This window comes from Pygocentrus nattereri, chromosome 3 (genome assembly GCF_015220715.1).
Source record: "Pygocentrus nattereri isolate fPygNat1 chromosome 3, fPygNat1.pri, whole genome shotgun sequence".
Lineage (NCBI taxonomy): Eukaryota > Metazoa > Chordata > Actinopteri > Characiformes > Serrasalmidae > Pygocentrus > Pygocentrus nattereri.
Window position 1 is genome coordinate 17,049,948 of NC_051213.1, and position 20,896 is coordinate 17,070,843.

Below are 20,896 nucleotides of genomic sequence, written 5' to 3' on the forward strand. Positions count from 1 at the left end.
CCTGGAATAGATACGTTGTCTCTCTGTGTTTCCCTGTGTCCCTGTGCTCTGCTGACCTTTCTGCACGGTGTTGCCTATGAGGGGGTCAGTGGCTGGGACATAGCTGGAGCCAGAACAGGAGAGCTATGGACTCTTGAGATGAAGATGAAGGGAACTCGGTGGCTGTGTCGTCTCCAGCAGCCCTCTCTGGATCGGACCGGTTAACGACGGACACGCGCTGTGCTGGAGGAGCAGTATGCAGGAGGCTGACCTACCGGCCACAAATGCTTTCACAGGTAAGGAATGGCTCTAGAGAGTGGAGTGCTATTGATTGCCTGATTAATTTAAGGCTATTTACATGTAAACATTTTAAACTCAGTGTACAGTACAGAGGCCTCTGTTTTGATTTTGCTGTGCAGGCTGTGTACTGTGCCTGACAGTGCAGCAGAGTTGTGAGTTTAAACCCTAGGGGAACTGTGTGGATGTTACTCCAGAGATGCACAAACAGAGTGCGATCGATAACTGCAAGGTTAAAGAGTATGTGTGTTTACAACTCAGGGTTCAGATCAGGTGGACACAACAGTTCTGTTGACTTTGGGTGTCTTTTGGTGTGAGTATGGTGACCTTTCGATGTATACATAAAAATAATAATAATAATAATAGTAATACAGGTTATCACGTGCTTTCTGTCAGCATATGTAGTTTTATATATTCACCACAAAATAAGGCTGAACAATATATTGTTTGTTAATCATTATCATGTTGTGGGTCCGCACAGAGACTGCAGTATGGAAATGAGCCCTCTATCCAGACACAGTTCCTGTCCATTGCTGCATTTTTGCTTTCCAATCTAGCAAGCCTAAGTTGTCACATTGTTAACTTAATGCAGGTCTGATTATCACCTCACTTCCGTTCTTGGAGGAGTGCTTGTGTCCATTCCCTAGCAGATTCCAAGATTGTCAAATGTGGACAGAGAGTGCAGGTCTACCCCTCTATAAAAGGACAAGTGCTAAAACGTGACATTAAAGCCTATCAGTACAGCATAATTCTGGACTTCTAGGTTTTATCTTAACTTTTTCATTCAACTCTGTATTAACTGTCCATTTTCCTACTGATTTTTGATCTTCAGGCCCACACACATCCTAAAATACAGATGGCAAATGTAATTTGTGGACAAAGTGCTGTATTAAGTACAATTAATTTGTGTGTATGACTCTGAGGATGCAAGCAAATATATCATTAAGGGTTGTGGGTGGATGGCAGTCATTCAGAAACTGATTGCGGTCTGGCATACTTCAGTGAAGCCCTTGTTAGCTGTTTAAAATATTGCAGGGTTGAATGCTTTTGAGCATGGAGAGTAACCTTTCCAGTGGCATTTCCACACGAACATTGATTCGACACCAATAGCTTGAAATCTGGGCTCAGCTTGGTTTTCTCAACGCAATGTTTTTAGGGCCACAAAACCATTGGGGTGATGTAACAGCGTAGCTATTCCCTGATCAGTTCTATGTTTATACTGATATTGTGCCACCGCATTCTGCATTATTTAATATCCAAAAACAGTTCAGTTAGCTTACACAGTTGTCAAATACATGAAAGCCATGCATGTTTTTAAATACCCTATTCATTAATGTCAAAGCTACAGTCTAGTAACAGTTTCTAAATGTTAGTGGTACTGCTAACTTGGAGAGAGTAGCTGCCCTAATATCAGCTTAGCTAGCATGCTGCCAGCCCTGCTCACCACAGAGCAGGCTTGATTCTAACTGACACATTATTTACAGACACAAGATAGATGAAAAATGCCTAAGATGTGAGGAAGAAAAGCTGGGTGGCTGCTGTTAGAGGGACAAAAAGCCAAAATTAAACTTTTTCTGTGGTGTTTACATCTCTAGCCTTCTGGCTCATGCTAATGCTAGCTGACTCTTCTCTCCATAGCTAATGAGATGAAAAAAAAAACATCAGTATAGATTAGATTTTTAACAGGTGCTTTGTTATCACAAAAAAACATCAGCCAGAGTTGAGTGATTGGTTTTGAAGTGACCGGAAGCTGAACTCAAACCCGTTCTATAGTCTTTTAAGCTAAAGCCTGATGGACTAAGATAATTTGAGCATACTATGCCTCCCTGTTAGCAGTGAGCCACTCGTTTGTCTAGTGTTCTTCAGTATTTTGTGGTTCCCATAACCCATACTTTTCTACATCATTTAAACACAGCATGTGAAAATTCCATGATGAATAGACTTATAGAAATGCTCCAAAATGGCTTGCAGTACTTGTTTTTCTTCGGACAGCGATAATATAAAGCTTTGTCTTTCACTTTCTGAATGTCATGGAGCCACAGGCTGAAAAATCAAACTGAAGAACAACATGCATTGAATGAGAGGAAATCTCTACTCCTGCAACAGTGCAGATCAAGGGTGACCAATCATGCAGTAACTCACCGTAGATGAAGCCCTCCCTGAAGCATATGAACAGTATGTCAAAATAAGTTCTTTTATGCTTGTGTGTAGTTACATGTCCAATCAGATATTGTGTTCCATGAGTACTGGGGAAGATGAATGAGACACACAGCCACCCAAATATTGCAAACAACTGAATATAATAGATCACCCAGTTGAGAAGGCTACCGAGCGACACATACAGTGACTTGTAAGCTAAACTTGAAAAGGCAGGCAAACTAATCACATGAGAGATAAACATAGACTTTATCACCTCAGGGATCAAAGCTGCTTTGGTCTCAAGGTTACTCTACCACTGTCGCCTGTGAGAGTGCAAGTGCCAGGCGTGAGGCCATTTAAACAGAGATGATGTGCTCATCTGAGTCCAGTAGCTCAAAAGAAGAAAACTCAGACTGACCGTTTTGTTAATTAGGGATGTAAAAATGTACTATTGTGATCCATCAACGTGTCCTTCTAATCTTTAAACAAATCGGTAATTTCCATGTCCTCCCAACACAAGCTGCTCACAATGGAGTGATTCACATTATGTTCCTTTTCAAAAACACACCAACATTCACATAAACATCTACCCAAGCACACCTCAGCTGCATTGCAAGTTTCTTTTTAATTTCCATCTAAAGGAAATGGAAGGTCAGAGGAAAACAAATGAGAAAACAGGGATTCAAAACTCTGTTAAAAGTCAAGAGTCTATCATTCAGTACCCAGTAAACCACCAGAAACCAAAAAGCCTTCAGATAAACTCCGCTTCAGGACAGAAAAAATCCTCAGATATTTGTGTCCATTTTTCCACTGTGAGAAAAAAACTAAATGCTGTGGGACTGAAAGGATTTGTAGCTGTCAATAAGCTGTTGCTGAGTAAATTGACAAAATAGGACATTTACACAGGAATACTGAAACTTTAGCTTTTGTGGACTGAGTATTCTAAACTGCTAATTTTGATTACTTGGATAGTGAGTAGCAGAAAAGGCAGAGGCAGAAGTGGATCTATCAAAGCAGCAACTTAACAACTAATATATATATATATATATATATATATATATATATATATATATATATATATATATATATAAATATATATATATATATATATATATATATATATATATATATATATATATATATATATATATATTCTAATTTTCTGCTTTTTTTCCTGGTGCTGAAAAACTAATAAACATCTGTTTATTGGCCATTGTGACTGGAAAAAAATTCTATAAAAGTAAATGTGATCTGAATTTGGCACGGTAAGCTATGTGCATAAGTTAAGCATTTAAGACTAAATAAATAAATAAAAATCTAAGCTTTATCCAGAATTATCTATATTCCACTACTGTGTCAATAGGTCTACTACAAAGTTGTCTATTTACTGTTTTCAAAAATGAATAATAATTCTGAATGCTACTAAATTAATCAGATTGTGTCCTGGTGAAATTTTAGTTTTCATGGTGCAGGGAAATGTTTCCTACAGAACTGTAATGGAATTGTTCCCTACAGAACTGTAATGGAATTGTTCTCAGGATAGCGATTTACACCCCTAGTGGTAACTAAACAATCTGAGACACTACATTATGATTCAGTGCATTAGCTTAAACTTTAAAGGATGATTCTAAACAGTAGGACACAGCAGTTAAGCATGGAATAGGAGTTATGTTTCCAATGTGCATACCAGCGAGTACATACAGCCCGTATATAGACAGAATCTGGCAACCTGTATGTGCTTCGAGTGCATCGTTGAGGGACTGGCGTATCTGGTGTCAAGCCATGCAGTGTGTATGGCACACAACAGCTTCTGTTCAACAGACAAAAGGTTGCAGTGCATGGTTTCAGTGACAGGCATGCTAGCAACTTCAGCAAATGCTGTACTATTCAGTTGTAGAGCATTCTTCTGACCTTCTCCAGGCTCAGGTTCATGAATAAGGAAGTACAGACACATTGGCCAGTACATGGAGTGGTTTATACCATGACGTGAAAGCAAACAGACAGGGTGTGTTCTCTCAGGAAGCAACCAGATACACAAGGAATTCGGGTGTGCTGATGCAAGATTTCTCCTAATTCACCTTGAAGACTAATCACATTGTGTGTTCTATCAGCACTCAAGTGAAGTCTGGCTGGCATTTAGCCAGTCCCTCTTGAGATGACACACACCTGTATGTCCTGATGTAAAAGACGCACTTATGTGTCTGTGTAGTTAATCAAGATCACCCTTTCCAAAACAACTCTAAAAGAAAAACCTGAAAGTGCTGTTTTCTGATCACTAAGCTGCAGAGCCAGTGTGGTGATGAACTGATATTTGTGAGAAAAGCAAAAGAGAGACTGGAGTGCAATATTAGCAGTTTATATATGCTACTAGAGCTGGCATATCTTTATAGATGGGTATCAGAATTGGATCATTATCAGCAGAAAATGCTAGATCAGATATCAGAAGAAAGGAATGGGTCTGATGCAGTCCTGTAACACAGTCTATCCTCCTGATGCAGTCCTGTAACACACCTCTATCCTGTAGTAGTACGTACTTGCATTGTGTGATGTGGTGGTGTTAGCTGTGTTTCCCCCTGTGGGGTGGGTAGTAGCTTTACTAGTTTTAGCATAATAGTCAGCTTTTAGATGCACACTCTAGGTGAACTGCTTCAAATATATTTTGTTTTGGATGCACAGTTGGAAGCAGCCAAGAAATAAATTTGGCTGAGCTATAAAAATAAAACAAAACAAAAAAATGTAACTTGACTAGGGGTGTTTAAACTTTGTTGCATATGACTGTATACCATATTTGCATCAAAATACCAAAATTAGAAATCCCCTTAAAGATTTTAAAATGTCAGTTTGGCTAACTAGAGCAATTAATTTAACTCCTATTGCAATTTTGGAAAGTACTGGAATTGTGCTTCATATGCTCATCTAGCCCAGACAGCCATATTTCTGAAAAGAAAGTGTTCATACCATCTCTTCTTTAATACTGTAGTTATGATCTTTCCTAGGCATTCACACGCTGGTGTAATAAAGTGAGTTGCCTTGATAGGGTTGTGTATGATTGTACATGGGACTGTTGGTGTCTTTCACTCAGGTTGAAGATTTTCACAAGTTATTCTACCAAAAGAAGGTCCAGAGATTCGGTTCCTCCTTGCTTAAACGTGAAGTGCGTAGGAACACTTTAAGGTCTGTAGCACCAGCTTTGTGGACATGGTTGCCTGGAAGTCTTAAAAAGGTTGACTGCATGTCAATGTTTAGATATGCCATTAAGAAATGCTCGAGTGGAAGAAGAAAACTAGATAATCCATCCATCCATCCATCCATCCATCCATCCATCCATCCATCCATCCATCCATCATCTTCCGCTTCTCCGGGGTTCGTGTCGCGGGGGCAGCATCCTGAGCAATGAAGCCCAGACCTCCCTTTCCCCAGCCACTTCCACTAGCTCCCTGGGAGGGATTCCAAGGCGCTCCCAGGCCAGCTGGGCGATATAGTCACGCCAGCGTGTCCTGGGTCTTCCCCGGGGTCTCCTCCCCGGTGGACTTGCCTGTGACAACTCCCAAGGGAGGCGTCCAGGAGGCATCCTAACAAGATGCCCGAACCACCTCAACTGGCTCCTCTTGACGTGAAGAAGCAGCGGCTCTACTCCGAGTCCCTCCCGGATGACCGAACTTCTCACCCTATCTCTAAGGGAAAGTCCAGCCACCCTGCGGAGGAAACTCATTTCGGCCGCTTGTATTCGCGATCTCGTTCTTTCGGTCATTACCCAAAGCTCATGACCATAGGTGAGGGTGGGAATGTAGATCGACCAGTAAATCGAGAGCCTTGCCTTATGGCTCAGCTCTTTCTTTACCACAACAGACCGGTAAAGAGCCCGTATCACTGCTGACCCAGCAGCCAATCCGCCTGTCAATCTCCCGCTCCCTTGTACCATCACTCGTGAACAAGACCCCGAGATACTTAAACTCCTCCACTTGAGGCAAGAGCTCATCCCCGACCCAGAGAGGGCTCTCCACCCTTTCCCGCGTGAGAACCATGGCCTCAGATTTGGAGGTACTGATCCTCATCCCGGCCGCTTCACACTCGGCTGCAAACCGATCCAGTGAAAGCTGAAGTTCACGGCCTGATGTCCCCAATAGGACCACATCATCTGCAAACAGCAGAGATGTGACCCTGAGGTCACCAAACCGGACACCCTCCATCCCCTGACTGCGCCTAGAAATTCTATCCATAAAAATTATGAATAGAATCTGTGACAAAGGGCAGCCCTGACGGAGTCCAACTCTCACTGGGAAAAAGTCCGACTTACTGCCAGCCATGCGAACCAAACTCCTGCTTTGTTTGTACAGGGCCTGAATGGCTCGTGGCAAAGAGCCATGTACCCCGTACTCCCGAAGCACCTCCCACAGAATACCCCGGGGAACACAGTCGAATGCCTTCTCCAAATCCACAAAGCACATGTGGACTAGTTGGGCAAACTCCCATGAACCCTCCAGAATCCAGGAGAGGGTAAAGAGTTGGTCCAGTGTTCCACGACCAGGGCGGAACCCGCACTGCTCCTCCTGAATCTGAGGTTCGACTATAAGCCGGACTCTCTTCTCCAGTACCCTTGCATAGACCTTACCAGGGAGGCTGAGGAGTGTGATTCCCCTGTAGTTGGAACACACCCTCCGGTCCCCCTTTTTAAAAGGAGGCACCACCACCCCAGTCTGCCAATCCAGTGGCACCACCCCCGATGTCCACGCAATGTTGAAAAGGCGTGTCAGCCAAGACAGCCCCACAACATCCAGAGCCTTGAGGAACTCGGGACGGATCTCATCCACCCCTGCAGCCCTGCCGCCAAGGAGCTTTTTAACTACCTTAGCGACTTCGGCCTCAGTAATGGACAAGCCTATTCCCGTGTCCCCAGACTCTGCCTCCTCACTGGAGAACGTGTTGGTGGGATTGAGAAGGTCCTTAAAGTATTCCTTCCACCGCCCAATGACGTCTTCAGTCGAAGTCAGCAGCACACCATCTCCACTATATACAGTGCTAGTGGCACACTGCTTTCCCCTTGAGTCGCCTGACGGTTTGCCAGAATCTTTTCGGAGCCGACTTAGTCACTTTCCAAGGCTTCACCAAACTCTTCCCACACCCGGGTTTTTGCCTTGGGAACGACTGAAGCCGCAGATCGCTTGGCCTGTCGATAACTGCCAGCTGCCTCTGGTGTCCTACAGGCCAGCCATGTCCGGTAGGACTCCTTCTTCAGCTTGACGGCATCTCTCACCTGGGGTGTCCACCACCGGGTTCGAGGATTACCGCCCCGACAGGCACCAACTACCTTGCGACCACAGCTACAGTCAGCCGCTTCAACAATGGAGGAGCGGAACATGGCCCATTCTGAGTCAATGTCCCCCACCTCCCCCGATATCTGGTCAAAGTTCTGACGGAGGTGTGAGTTGAAGATCAATCTGACAGGTTCTTCTGCCAGACGTTCCCAGCAAACCCTCACTATACGTTTGGGTTTGCCTGGTCTGACTGGCATCTTCCCCCACCACCTGATCCAACTCACCACCAGGTGGTGATCAGTTGACAGCTCAGCTCCTCTCTTTACCCGAGTGTCCAGTACACATGGCCGCAAGTCCGCTGACACGACAACAAAGTCAATCATTGAACTGCGGCCTAGGGTGTCCTGATGCCATGTGCACTTATGGACATCCTTGTGTTCAAACACAGTGTTCGTGATGGACAAACTGTGGTTTGCACAGAAGTCCAAAAACTGAACACCACTCGGGTTCAGATCAGAGAGGCCATTCCTCCCAATCACACCCCTCCAGGTCTTACTGTCATTGCCCACGTGAGCGTTGAAGTCCTCCAGTAGGACAATCGAGTCTCCAGGAGGAGCACTTTCAAGCACCCCTTCCAAGGACTCTATGAAGGCTGGCTATTCTGAACTGCTGTTCGGTGCATAAGCACAGACAACAGTCAGGACCCGTTCCCCAACCCGAAGGCGTAGGGAAGCTACCCTCTCGTCCACCGGGGAAAACCCCAACATACAGGGGCCGAGTCGAAGGGCTATGAGAGCCCACACCTGCCCGCCACCTCTCACCATGGGCAACTCCAGAAAAGAAAAAAGTCCAGCCCCTCTCAAGGAGATTGAACCCAGAGACCAAGCTGTGTGTTGAGGTGAGCCCGACTATATCTAGCCGGTATCTCTCAACCTCGCGCACCAACTCAGGCTCCTTCCCCGCCAGTGAGGTAACGTTCCAAGTTCCAAAAGCCAGTTTCAGCAACCGAGGATCAGAACGCCAAGGCCCATGCCTTCGGACACTGCCCGATCCACAATGCGCCGCACCCCTACTACTGCCCCTCCCATCGGTGGTGGGTCGATGGGAGGGGGTACTCATGTAGCTCCTTCGGGCTGGGCCCGGCCGGGCACCATGAGTGAATGCCCGGCCACCAGACGCTCGCTGGCGAGCCCCTCCCCCAGGCCTGGCTCCAGGGTGGGGCCCCGGTAACCCTGATCCGGGCAGGGTACACAAGTCCTGCTTTGTTGTCCTCATAGGGGTGGTTATGGATCACACTTTGTCTGGCCTGTCACCTAGGACCAGTTTGCCATGGGAGACCCTACCAGGAGCTTTTGCTCCAGGCAACATAGCTCCTAGGGTCCTTCAAGCACACAAACCTCTCTACCACGATAAGGTGGTGATCCATGGAGAGGAAAACTAGATATTTAATGTTTTAATTTAGTTTTGGTGATGAATTTTTTTTATTGTTAACTCTAAATGATTGAATTGGCATGTACAGTGATTTTGAATGTTGGGGCCAGGCTTGGTATGTCATATCAACTGCCTACTGTTGGATTTGTTTAATTAAGGGACCACAATGAAAATAAGTCATCAGACTTTTGTTTGTTGTCCTTGACTTTTTTTATTTAATATACACATTTCATTACAGGCAATGTGGTGAATGCTGTTTGTTTTAAAATAAACAATAGTGTAATAAAATATATAAATCAATTGATTGTCCTTCCAAAAGAGAAAATTGGGCAGATTGTTCCTTTTAAATGTGACAAATCAATTTCCACATTTAAAGTAAGTGTTGTTTACTCACAAGGATTGGGAGAAAGCAAACTACTGAGAGAAGCCTCTGCAAATCATGTGAGGGGAGGAAGTTGTAACTTCTCTTAAATATAATGTGACTTATTAGTCACAAAAGAACGATATCCAGGCTGCTTGAAGGGGACAAACAGTTTTTATTTATGAAAAAGAAAGAAAAGGTGACGTAAAGTAGTCAGTAGATTGGCACAATCATATTATGATTTGTATTCCTCTATATTTACTCCTACTCTTCATGCCTTACAATATATTATAAACAGACTGCCGAAATTTAAAGTGACTTTAAAGGGAGATTCTGTGAGTTGTTAAAATCTGTGTAATGTTGAGTGGTTTGTAGTGAAATGGTACACTGTAAAGAAATTTACTGACATGGATTTTTTTACAGTGGTGGTGATTTAAAAACCAAGGGTTGAAACGTGTACAGTTCAGATATAGCCATTTTATTTATCAACCACAATGACCAGTGAACCTGATAATGTTAAAGTTCTTGTCACATCAAACCACTATGTATTAGTGTGTACATTTCAGCAATTTAGAAATGCAGAAATTTAGAAAAATCAGTAGAATTCCCCTTTAACGATTGGGCTTTGCTTTTGAATCAGAAAAGTTTATGATGGACTTTGTTTAGGGTGCCATGATTCCTTTAAAAAAAAAAAAAAACTGAAAACATTCTTATTATGTGATGTTAGTACCAGTACTATCATCATGCTTGACAAGTATTAGAATGTGTAGTCCTGTTTTTGGCTTTGTCAGTTATTATTCTGATTTACAAATATTTACAAGAATGACTGTGCTGAAGAACCTACATGGAATATTTTACATGTCTTCCTTTAAGATTTTGTAACTCTGGAAAAATTTATGCTTTTGGGAATCAACTCACTTTTACCCGAACAAAAGGACGGTTCCTTTGCAGGTGGTACATGACATTACTGCTTAATTTTCATACATACCCATTCTATGTAGCCGTAAAAAGGATATTGATATTCCTTTTAAGAGTTTAAGTATTGTCAAGCACTGCTCTGTGAAGCAAAGCAGTCTGCTTCAGTGAATTAAAGTATGCTGATACTCATTTACATACCTAACTCTGACAGTAAGTGTTTCAGGTTTGTGGCTGCTAAAATATTTCACAGAGGTAAATTGAATAAGGCCATGTGAGCAGTTGGAAATGTAGTTGAGGCTTGGCCATTGTCCATGTAGTGGAGATGAGTTTCATTGGGAGGAGTGTGCAGAGGCAGAGAAAGCAAGAGATAGACAGAGAGAGAAAGCAAGAGAGAGACTGAGACAGAGAGAGAAAGCAAGAGAGAGACTGAGAGAGAGAGAGAGAGAGAGAGAAAGCAAGAGAGAGACTGAGACAGAGAGAGAGAAAGCAAGAGAGACTGAGAGAGAGAGAGAAAGCAAGAGAGAGACTGAGAGAGAGAGAGAAAGCAAGAGAGAGACTGAGACAGAGAGAGAGAAAGCAAGAGAGAGACTGAGACAGAGAGAGAGAAAGCAAGAGAGAGACTGAGACAGAGAGAGATTAAGCAAGAGAGACTGAGAGAGAGAGAGAAAGCAAGAGAGACTGAGAGAGAGAGAGAAAGCAAGAGAGAGACAGAGAGAGAGAAAGCAAGAGAGAGACTGAGACAGAGAGAGAGAAAGCAAGAGAGAGATTGAGACAGAGAGAGAGAAAGCAAGAGAGAGACAGAGAGAGAGAAAGCAAGAGAGAGACAGAGAGAGAGAAAGCAAGAGAGAGACTGAGAGAGAGAAAGCAAGAGAGAGACTGAGAGAGAGAAAGCAAGAGAGAGACTGAGAGAGAGAAAGCAAGAGAGAGACTGAGAGAGAGAAAGCAAGAGAGAGACTGAGAGAGAGAAAGCAAGAGAGAGACTGAGACAGAGAAAGCAAGAGAGAGACTGAGACAGAGAGAGAGAAAGCAAGAGAGAGACTGAGACAGAGAGAGAGAAAGCAAGAGAGAGACTGAGACCGAGAGAGAGAAAGCAAGAGAGACTGAGAGAGAGAGAGAGAAAGCAAGAGAGAGACTGAGACAGAGAGAGAGATTGAGACAGAGAGAGAGAAAGCAAGAGAGAGATTGAGACAGAGAGAGAGAAAGCAAGAGAGAGACTGAGACAGAGAGAGAGAAAGCAAGAGAGAGACAGAGAGAGAGAAAGCAAGAGAGAGACTGAGACAGAGAGAGAGAAAGCAAGAGAGAGACAGAGAGAGAGAAAGCAAGAGAGAGACTGAGACAGAGAGAGAGAAAGCAAGAGAGAGACTGAGACAGAGGGAGAGAAAGCAAGAGAGACTGAGAGAGAGAGAAAGCAAAAGAGAGACAGAGAGGGGGAGAGAAACCTCGAGAGATGGAGAGAGGGAGAGAGACAGAGAAGGCGAGAGAGAGGGAGAGAGAAGGCGGGAGAGAGGGAGAGGGGGAGAGAGACTGCGAGAGAGAGGGAGAGAGAAAGCAAGAGAGGGGGAGAGAGAAGGCAAGAGAGAGGGAGAGAGAAAGCAAGAGAGACTGAGAGAGAGAGAGAGAAAGCAAGAGAGAGACAGAGAGAGAGAGAGAGAGAGAGAGAAAGCAAGAGAGAGACTGAGACAGAGAGAGAGAAAGCGAGAGAGAGAAAGCAAGAGAGAGATTGAGACAGAGAGAGAGAAAGCAAGAGAGAGACTGAGACAGAGAGAGAGAAAGCAAGAGAGACAGAGAGAGAGAAAGCAAGAGAGAGACTGAGAGAGAGAAAGCAAGAGAGAGACTGAGACAGAGAGAGAGAAAGCAAGAGAGAGACTGAGACAGAGAGAGAGAAAGCAAGAGAGACTGAGAGAGAGAGAGAAAGCAAGAGAGAGACTGAGACAGAGAGAGAGAAAGCAAGAGAGAGACAGAGAGAGAGAAAGCAAGAGAGAGACTGAGACAGAGAGAGAGAAAGCAAGAGAGAGACTGAGACAGAGAGAGAGAAAGCAAGAGAGAGACAGAGAGAGAGAAAGCAAGAGAGAGACAGAGAGAGAGAAAGCAAGAGAGAGACTGAGACAGAGAAAGCAAGAGAGAGACTGAGACAGAGAAAGCAAGAGAGAGACTGAGACAGAGAAAGCAAGAGAGAGACTGAGACAGAGAAAGCAAGAGAGAGACTGAGACAGGGAAAGCAAGAGAGAGACTGAGACAGGGAAAGCAAGAGAGAGACTGAGACAGAGAAAGCAAGAGAGAGACTGAGACAGAGAAAGCAAGAGAGAGACTGAGACAGAGAAAGCAAGAGAGAGACTGAGACAGAGAAAGCAAGAGAGAGACTGAGACAGAGAAAGCAAGAGAGAGACTGAGACAGAGAGAGAGAAAGCAAGAGAAACAGAAAGAGACTGAGAGAGAAGGCAAGAGAGAGGGAGAGAGACAAAGAGGGACGGCGAGAGAAGGCGAGAGAGAGGAAGAGAGACGGAGAGAAGGCAAGAGAGACGAAGAGAGAAGGCAAGAGAGAGGGAGAGAGAAGGCAAGAGAGAGGGAGAGAGACGAAGAGAGAAGGCAAGAGAGACAGAGAGGGAGAGAGAAGGCGAGAGAGAGGGAGAGAGAAGGCGAGAGAGAAGGAGAGAGAAGGCGAGAGAGAGAGAGAGGGAGAGAGAAGGCGGGAGAGAGGGAGAGTGAGGGAGAGAAGGCGAGAGAGAAGGCGAGAGCGAGGGGGAGAAGGCGAGAGCGAGGGAGAGAGAAGGCGAGAGCGAGGGAGAGAGAAGGCAAGAGAGAGGGAGAGAAGGCGAGAGAGAGGGAGAGCGATAGAGGGAGAGAGAAGGCGAGAGCGAGGGAGAGAAGGCGAGAGCGAGGGAGAGAAGGCGAGAGCGAGGGAGAGAGAAGGCGAGAGAGAGGGAGAGCGAGAGAGGGAGTGAAGGAGAGCGAGAGAGGGAGAGAAGGCGAGAGAGAGTGAGAGAGAAGGCGAGAGAGAGGGAGAGAGAAGGCGGGAGAGAGAGGGAGAGAGAAGGCGGGAGAGAGAAGGAGAGAGAAGGCGAGAGAGAGGGAGAGAGTAGGCGAGGGAGAGAAGGCGAGCGAGAGGGAGAGAGAAGGCGAGAGAGAGGGAGAGAAGGCGAGAGAGAGGGCAAGAGAGACAGAGAGGGGGAGAGAAGGCATGAGAGGGAGTGAAACCTCGAGAGAGGGAGAGAGAAGGCGAGAGAGAGGGAGAGAGAAGGAGAGAGAAGACGAGAGAGAGGGAGAGCGAGAGAGGGAGTGAAGGAGAGCGAGAGAGGGAGAGAAGGCGAGAGAGAGTGAGAGAAGGCGAGAGCGAGGGAGAGAGAAGGCGAGAGAGAGGGAGAGCGAGAGAGGGAGTGAAGGAGAGCGAGAGAGGGAGAGAAGGCGAGAGAGAGTGAAAGAGAAGGCGAGAGAGAGGGAGAGAGAAGGCGGGAGAGAGAAGGAGAGAGAAGGCGAGAGAGAGGGAGAGAGTAGGCGAGGGAGAGAAGGCGAGCGAGAGGGAGAGAGAAGGCGAGAGAGAGGGAGAGAAGGCGAGAGAGAGGGCAAGAGAGACAGAGAGGGGGAGAGAAGGCATGAGAGGGAGTGAAACCTCGAGAGAGGGAGAGAGAAGGCGAGAGAGAGGGAGAGAGAAGGCGAGAGAGAGGGAGAGAGAAGGCGAGAGAGAGGGAGAGAGAAGGAGAGAGAAGACGAGAGAGAGAGATAGGGAGAGAGAAGGCGGGAGAGAGGGAGAGTGAGGGAGAGAAGGCAAGAGAGAGGGAGAGAGAAGGCGAGAGAGAGGGATAGAGAGGGAGAGAGAAGGCGAGAGAGAGAGAGAGTAGGCGAGAGCGAGGGAGAGAAGGCGAGAGAGAGGGAGAGAGAAGGCGAGAGAGAGGGAGAGCGATAGAGGGAGAGAGAAGGCGAGAGCGAGGGAGAGAAGGCGAGAGCTAGGGAGAGAGAAGGCGAGAGAGAGGGAGAGCGAGAGAGGGAGAGAAAGAGAGCGAGAGAGGGAGAGAAGGCGAGAGAGAGGGAGAGAGAAGGCGAGAGAGAGGGAGAGAGAAGGCGAGAGAGAGGGAGAGAAGGCGAGAGAGAGGGAGAGAAGGCGAGAGAGAGGGCAAGAGAGACAGAGAGGGAGAGAGAAGGCATGAGAGGGAGTGAAACCTCGAGAGAGGGAGAGAGAAGGCGAGAGAGAGGGAGAGAGAAGGCGAGAGAGAGGGAGAGAGAAGGCGAGAGAGAGAGAGAGGGAGAGAGAAGGCGGGAGAGAGGGAGAGTGAGGGAGAGAAGGCGAGAGAGAAGGCGAGAGAGAGGGAGAGAGAAGGCGAGAGAGAGGGAGAGAGAAGGCGAGAGAGAGGGAGAGAGAAGGCGAGAGAGAGGGAGAGAAGGCGAGAGAGAGGGAGAGCGATAGAGGGCGAGAGAAGGCGAGAGCGAGGGAGAGAAGGCGAGAGCGAGGGAGAGAGAAGGCGAGAGAGAGGGAGAGCGAGAGAGAGGGAGAGCGAGAGAGGGAGAGAAGGAGAGCGAGAGAGGGAGAGAAGGCGAGAGAGAGGGAGAGAGAAGGCGAGAGAGAATGAGAGAGAAGGCGAGAGGGAGAGTGAGGGAGAGAAGGTGAGAGAGAAGGCGAGAGAGAAGGAGAGAGAGAGAGAGAGGGAGAGAGAAGGCGGGAGAGAGGGAGAGTGAGGGAGAGAAGGTGAGAGAAGGCGAGAGCGAGGGGGAGAAGGCGAGAGAGAGGGAGAGAGAAGGCGAGAGCGAGGGAGAGAGAAGGCGAGAGAGAGGGAGAGAAGGCGAGAGAGAGGGAGAGAAGGCGAGAGAGAGGGAGAGAAGGCAAGAGAGACAGAGAGGGAGAGAGAAGGCATTAGAGGGAGTGAAACCTCGAGAGAGGGAGAGAGAAGGCGAGAGAGAGGGAGAGAGAAGGCGAGAGAGAATGAGAGAGAAGGCGAGAGGGAGAGTGAGGGAGAGAAGGTGAGAGAGAAGGCGAGAGCGAGGGGGAGAAGGCGAGAGAGAGGGAGAGAGAAGGCGAGAGAGAGGGAGAGTGAGGGAGAGAAGGCGAGAGAGTAGGCGAGAGCGAGGGAGAGAAGGCGAGAGAGAGGGAGAGAGAAGGCGAGAGAGAGGGAGAGCGATAGAGGGAGAGAGAAGGCGAGAGCGAGGGAGAGAAGGCGAGAGCTAGGGAGAGAGAAGGCGAGAGAGAGGGAGAGCGAGAGAGGGAGAGAAGGAGAGCGAGAGAGGGAGAGAAGGCGAGAGAGAGAGAGAGAAGGCGAGAGAGAGGGAGAGAGAAGGCGAGAGAGAGGGAGAGAGAAGGCGAGAGAGAGGGAGAGAAGGCGAGAGAGAGGGAGAGAAGGCGAGAGAGAGGGCAAGAGAGACAGAGAGGGAGAGAGAAGGCATGAGAGGGAGTGAAACCTCGAGAGAGGGAGAGAGAAGGCGAGAGAGAGGGAGAGAGAAGGCGAGAGAGAAGGAGAGAGAAGGCGAGAGAGAGAGAAGGCGGGAGAGAGGGAGAGTGAGGGAGAGAAGGCGAGAGAGAAGGCGAGAGCGAGGGGGAGAAGGCGAGAGAGAAGGCGAGAGAGAGGGAGAGAAGGCGAGAGAGAGGGAGAGCGATAGAGGGAGAGAGAAGGCGAGAGCGAGGGAGAGAAGGCGAGAGCGAGGGAGAGAAGGCGAGAGCGAGAGAGAGGGAGAGCGAGAGAGGGAGAGAAGGCGAGAGAGGGAGAGAGAAGGCGAGAGAGAGGGAGAGAGAAGGCGAGAGAGACGGCGAGAGAGAGGGCAAGAGAGACAGAGAGGGAGAGAGAAGGCATGAGAGGGAGTGAAACCTCGAGAGAGGGAGAGAGAAGGCGAGAGAGAGGGAGAGAGAAGGCGAGAGAGAGGGAGAGGGAGAGAGAAGGCGGGAGAGAGGGAGAGTGAGGGAGAGAAGGCGAGAGAGAAGGCGAGAGCGAGGGAGAGAAGGCGAGAGAGAGGGAGAGAGAAGGCGAGAGCGAGGGAGAGAGAAGGCGAGAGAGAGGGAGAGAAGGCGAGAGAGAGGGCAAGAGAGACAGAGAGGGAGAGAGAAGGCATGAGAGGGAGTGAAACCTCGAGAGAGGGAGAGAGAAGGCGAGAGAGAGGGAGAGCGAGAGAGGGAGAGAAGGAGAGCGAGAGAGGGAGAGAGGGAGAGCGAGAGAGGGAGAGAAGGAGAGCGAGAGAGGGAGAGAAGGCGAGAGAGAGGGAGAGAGAAGGCGAGAGAGAGGGAGAGAGAAGGCGAGAGAGGGAGAGAGAAGGCGAGAGAGAGGGAGAGAAGGCGAGAGAGAGGCAGAGAGAAGGCGAGAGAGAGGGAGAGAGCGAGGGAGAGAAGGCGAGAGAGAGGGAGAGCGAGAGAGGGAGAGAGAAGGCGAGAGAGAGGGAGAGAGAAGGCGAGAGAGAGACAGAGAGGGGGAGAGAAGGCATGAGAGGGAGTGAAACCTGTAGAGAGGGAGAGAGAGAAGGCGAGAGAGAGAGAGCGAGAGAGGGAGAGCGAGGGAGAGAGGGAGAGCGAGGGAGAGAAGGCGAGAGAGGGAGAGCGAGGGAGAGAAGGCGAGAGAGAAGGCGAGAGAGAGGGAGAGAGAAGGCGAGAGAGAGAGCGAGAGAGAGAAGGCGAGAGAGAGAGCGAGAGAGGGAGAGCGAGGGAGAGAGGGAGAGCGAGGGAGAGAAGGCGAGAGAGGGAGAGCGAGGGAGAGAAGGCGAGAGAGAGGGAGAGAGAGGGAGAGAGAGGGAGAGAGAAGGCGAGAGAGGGAGAGAGAGGGAGAGAGAAGGCGAGAGAGAGGGGAAGAGAGACAGAGAGGGGGAGAGAAGGCATGAGAGGGAGTGAAACCTCGAGAGACAGAGAGAGACAGAGAGAAGGCAAGAGAGAGAGGGAGAGGAAGAGAAAGCTGGAGAGAGGGAGAGAAAGCTCGAGAGACTGCGAGAGAGGGAGAGAGACTGCGAGAGAGAGGGAGAGAGAAGGCGAGAGAGAAGGCAAGAGAGACAGAGAGGGGGAGAGAAGGCATGAGAGGGAGAGAAACCTCGAGAGATGGAGAGAGAGGGAGAGAGAAGGCGAGAGAGAGGGAGAGAGAAGGCGAGAGAGAGGGAGAGAGAAGGCGAGAGAGGGAGAGAGAAGGCGAGAGAGAGGGGAAGAGAGACAGAGAGGGGGAGAGAAGGCATGAGAGGGAGTGAAACCTCGAGAGAGGGAGAGAGACAGCGAGAAGGCAAGAGAGAGAGGAAGAGAAAGCTGGAGAGAGGGAGAGAAAGCTCGAGAGACTGCGAGAGAGAGGGAGAGAGACTGCGAGAGAGAGGGAGAGAGAAGGCGAGAGAGAAGGCAAGAGAGACAGAGAGGGGGAGAGAAGGCATGAGAGGGAGAGAAACCTCGAGAGATGGAGAGAGGGAGAGAGACAGAGAGGGAGAGGAAGAGAAAGCTGGAGAGAGGGGGAGAGGGAGAGAAAGCTCAAGAGAGGGAGAGAGACTTAGGCAGAGAGAGGGAGAGAAAGCTGGAGAGAGGGAGAGAGAAGGCAAGAGAGAGGAAGTGAGACTGAGGGAGAGAGAAGGCAAGAGAGAGGGAGAGGAAGAGAAAGCTGGAGAGACGGAGAGAGAGAAGGCAAGAGAGGGAGAGAAAGCTTGAGACGGAGAGAGAGAAGGCAAGAGAGGGAGAGAAAGCTGGAGAGAGGGAGGGAGAGAAAGCTCGAGAGACGGAGAGAGGGAGAGTGAAGGCAGGAGAGAGGGAGAGAGACAGAGAGGGAGAGGAAGAGAAAGCTGGAGAGACGGAGAGAGAGAAGGCAAGAGAGGGAGAGAAAGCTCGAGAGAGAGAGAGAGGGTGGGGGGGGACAGAGAAGGCGAGAGAGCGACAGACGGTGCGAGGGAGACAGAGAAGGCGAGAGAGATAGACACAGAGAGAGGGAGACAGAAGGCAAGAGGGGGAGAGAGAGGGAGCGGGGGGAAAAAGGGGGACAGAAGGTGAGGGACAGAAGGTGAGGGACAGAGTGCGCGTGAGAGAGAGACTGAGAAAGAGAAAGCAAAAGAAAGCGAGAGAGACTGAGACTGAGCGAAGGAGAAAGCAAAGGAGAGAGAGACTGAGGCGGAGAGAGAGAGAAAGCAAGAGTGAGAGAGACTGATGGAGAGAAAGCAAAAGAGTGAGTGAGAGGGAGAGAGAAAGTAAGAGAGAAAGCAAGAGAGAGAGGGAGACAGAGAGAAGGTGAGGGACAGGCAGACAGAAAGAGCGTGTGCGTGAGAGAGACTGAGAGAGAGACTGAGACAGAGAAGGAGAAAGCAAAAGCGTGAGAGAGACTGAGGCGGAGAGAGAGAAAGCAAAAGAGTGAGAGACACTGAGACGGAGAGAGAGAAAGCAAGAGAGAGGGAGACAGAGAGAAGGTGAGGGACAGACAGAGCGAGCACGCGTGAGAGAGACTGAGAAAGAAAGCAAAAGAGAGCGAGAGAGAGACAGACTGAGAGAAGGAAAAAGCAAAAGAGAGAGGGAGACAGAGAGATGGTGAGGGACAGTGAGAGAGACCGTGCGTGAGAGACAGACTGAGAAAGCAAAAGAGAGCGAGAGAGAGACTGAGAGAAAGAAAGCAAAAGAGAGTGAGAGAGATTGAGGCGGAGAGAGAGAGAAAGCAAAAGAGAGTGAGAGAGACTGAGACAGTGAGAGAGAGCGAGACTGAGACAGAGAAAGCAAAAGAGAGACTGAGAGAGAAAGAGAAAGCAAAAGAGAGAGTGAGTGAGAGTGAGAGAGACTGAGACAGAGAGCGAAAGTGGGAGAGAGACTGAGACAGAAAATGCGAGAGAGAGAGAGACTGAGACAGAAAGTGTGAGAGAGACTGAGACAGAGAGAAAGTGCGAGAGAGAGAAAGTGCAAGAGACAGACAGAGAGAGAAAGTGCGAGAGAGAGACTGAGACAGAGAGAAAGTGCGAGAGAGAGACTGAGGGGAGACAGAGAGAGAGTGCGAGAGAGAGACTGAGGGGAGACAGAGAGAGAGTGCGAGAGAGAGAGACTGAGGGGAGACAGAGAGAGAAAGTGCGAGAGAGAGAGACTGAGGGGAGACTGAGAGAGAAAGTGCGAGAGAGAGACTGAGACAGAAAGTGCGAGAGAGAGAGACTGAGACAGAGAGAAAGTGCGAGAGAGAGAGACTGAGGGGAGACTGAGAGAGAAAGTGCGAGAGAGAGAGACTGAGACAGAGAGAAAGTGCGAGAGAGAGAGACTGAGGGGAGACAGAGAGAAAGTGCGAGAGAGAGAGACTGAGGGGAGACAGAGAGAAAGTGCGAGAGAGAGAGACTGAGGGGAGACAGAGAGAGCAAACTGCAGTGGAGGAGAGATTTTGCCTCAGGATATTGAAAGCCAAGTTCCTGAACTATTTATTGGCTACTCCCTACCCTCCTTTGCCTTCTCTGCCTTGTTCTCTTGTTTTCTCATCCTTTCTTCCATCTTTGTCATTCCTTTATCATTGTTTGTCAAACAGGTGTAGAGTTCTCTCTTTGCATTCCTCAGTTTTATTTGGCTTTGTCTCTCATGATGCTATACCCTTTTCCTCTCAGTCACTCCTTCTGCAGCTTTCCTTTTCCCATTCCCTCTCTCCAGCAGCCCATGTGTTTCTCCCCTGCCTGGAAAGGAATGCAGGGGGAGAGGGAAGCAGGAAGCAGATACAGAGCAGCATACTAAACCGCTCCTTTCAGTCTACTGCACAGTAAAGACCTTTGCTCTGTCTGTCCGTATTTTTCCATATCTTTCCATCTTTCTTTATATATTTCTCTCGCTCTGTGTGTGTGTGTGTGTGTGTGTGTGTGTGTGTGTGTGTGTGTATAATGTGCATATGGTACATGGCCAAACCGATGTGGCCACCCCTCACAACTGAGCTCAGGTGTTTTAGCCACATCCATTGCCATAATGGCTGTAGCTGAAACACTTGAACTCAATTGAGTTATTGAGTTCCAAACATGGCACTATTATAAGATGCCCCCTTATCTACAAGTTAGTTTGTGAAATGTCTGCACTGCTTGATCTGCCCTGTTCAGCTGTAAATGTTTTTATTGTAAGACCTAGCAGCAAAAATAGCTTAGCCGCAAAGCAGTAGATCACACAAACTAACACAGTGGGTTAGCATAGTGCATAAGAAATCGCCTGTAATCTGTTGGGAACTCCATATTAATGCTGATCGTTTTGGAATGGGATGCCCAGCAAGCTAAAAAAGGAGTGATGGTCAGGTGTCCACATACTTTGGGCCGTATAGTGTAGATTGAAAGATATTTTTACATAATTTTTCTTTCTTTAAAAACTACTAAGCTTTACAAATAGCTAATTTTTAGTTGAAGCACTTCATTTAAGGTGAGCATCTGCAAGCATCCATTACACTGCAGTAAGAAATACTCAGCTAACACAAAATGTGAGAAAAGGGAACAAATTTAAACATTTTATTCTGCAAATTTTAGTTCATAATTTCCATTTATTTGCTGAGTTTAGCATATTGGAAAATGATAAACTGTGTTGTAACTTTTGCACAAACCATAATTTTTCCCAATTAAAATCAGTAAATAAACACTCATTTTGCATTAAACTATGCTGACG

The 20,896-nt window shown here is 48.1% G+C and overlaps 1 protein-coding gene across 1 annotated transcript in view; it reads left to right on the forward strand.

The window, feature by feature from the left end:
- The window catches only part of ldlrad4b (low density lipoprotein receptor class A domain containing 4b), a 90,162-nt gene that overhangs the window by 20,799 nt on the left and 48,467 nt on the right, over positions 1–20,896 (forward strand). Inside the window, exon 2 of the mRNA XM_037536686.1 lies at positions 1–275. This exon is cut by the window's left edge and continues 396 nt beyond it. Coding sequence (XP_037392583.1) covers positions 236–275 — 40 coding nt within the window. The 5' untranslated portion in view covers positions 1–235. The remainder of the gene's footprint in view (positions 276–20,896) is intronic.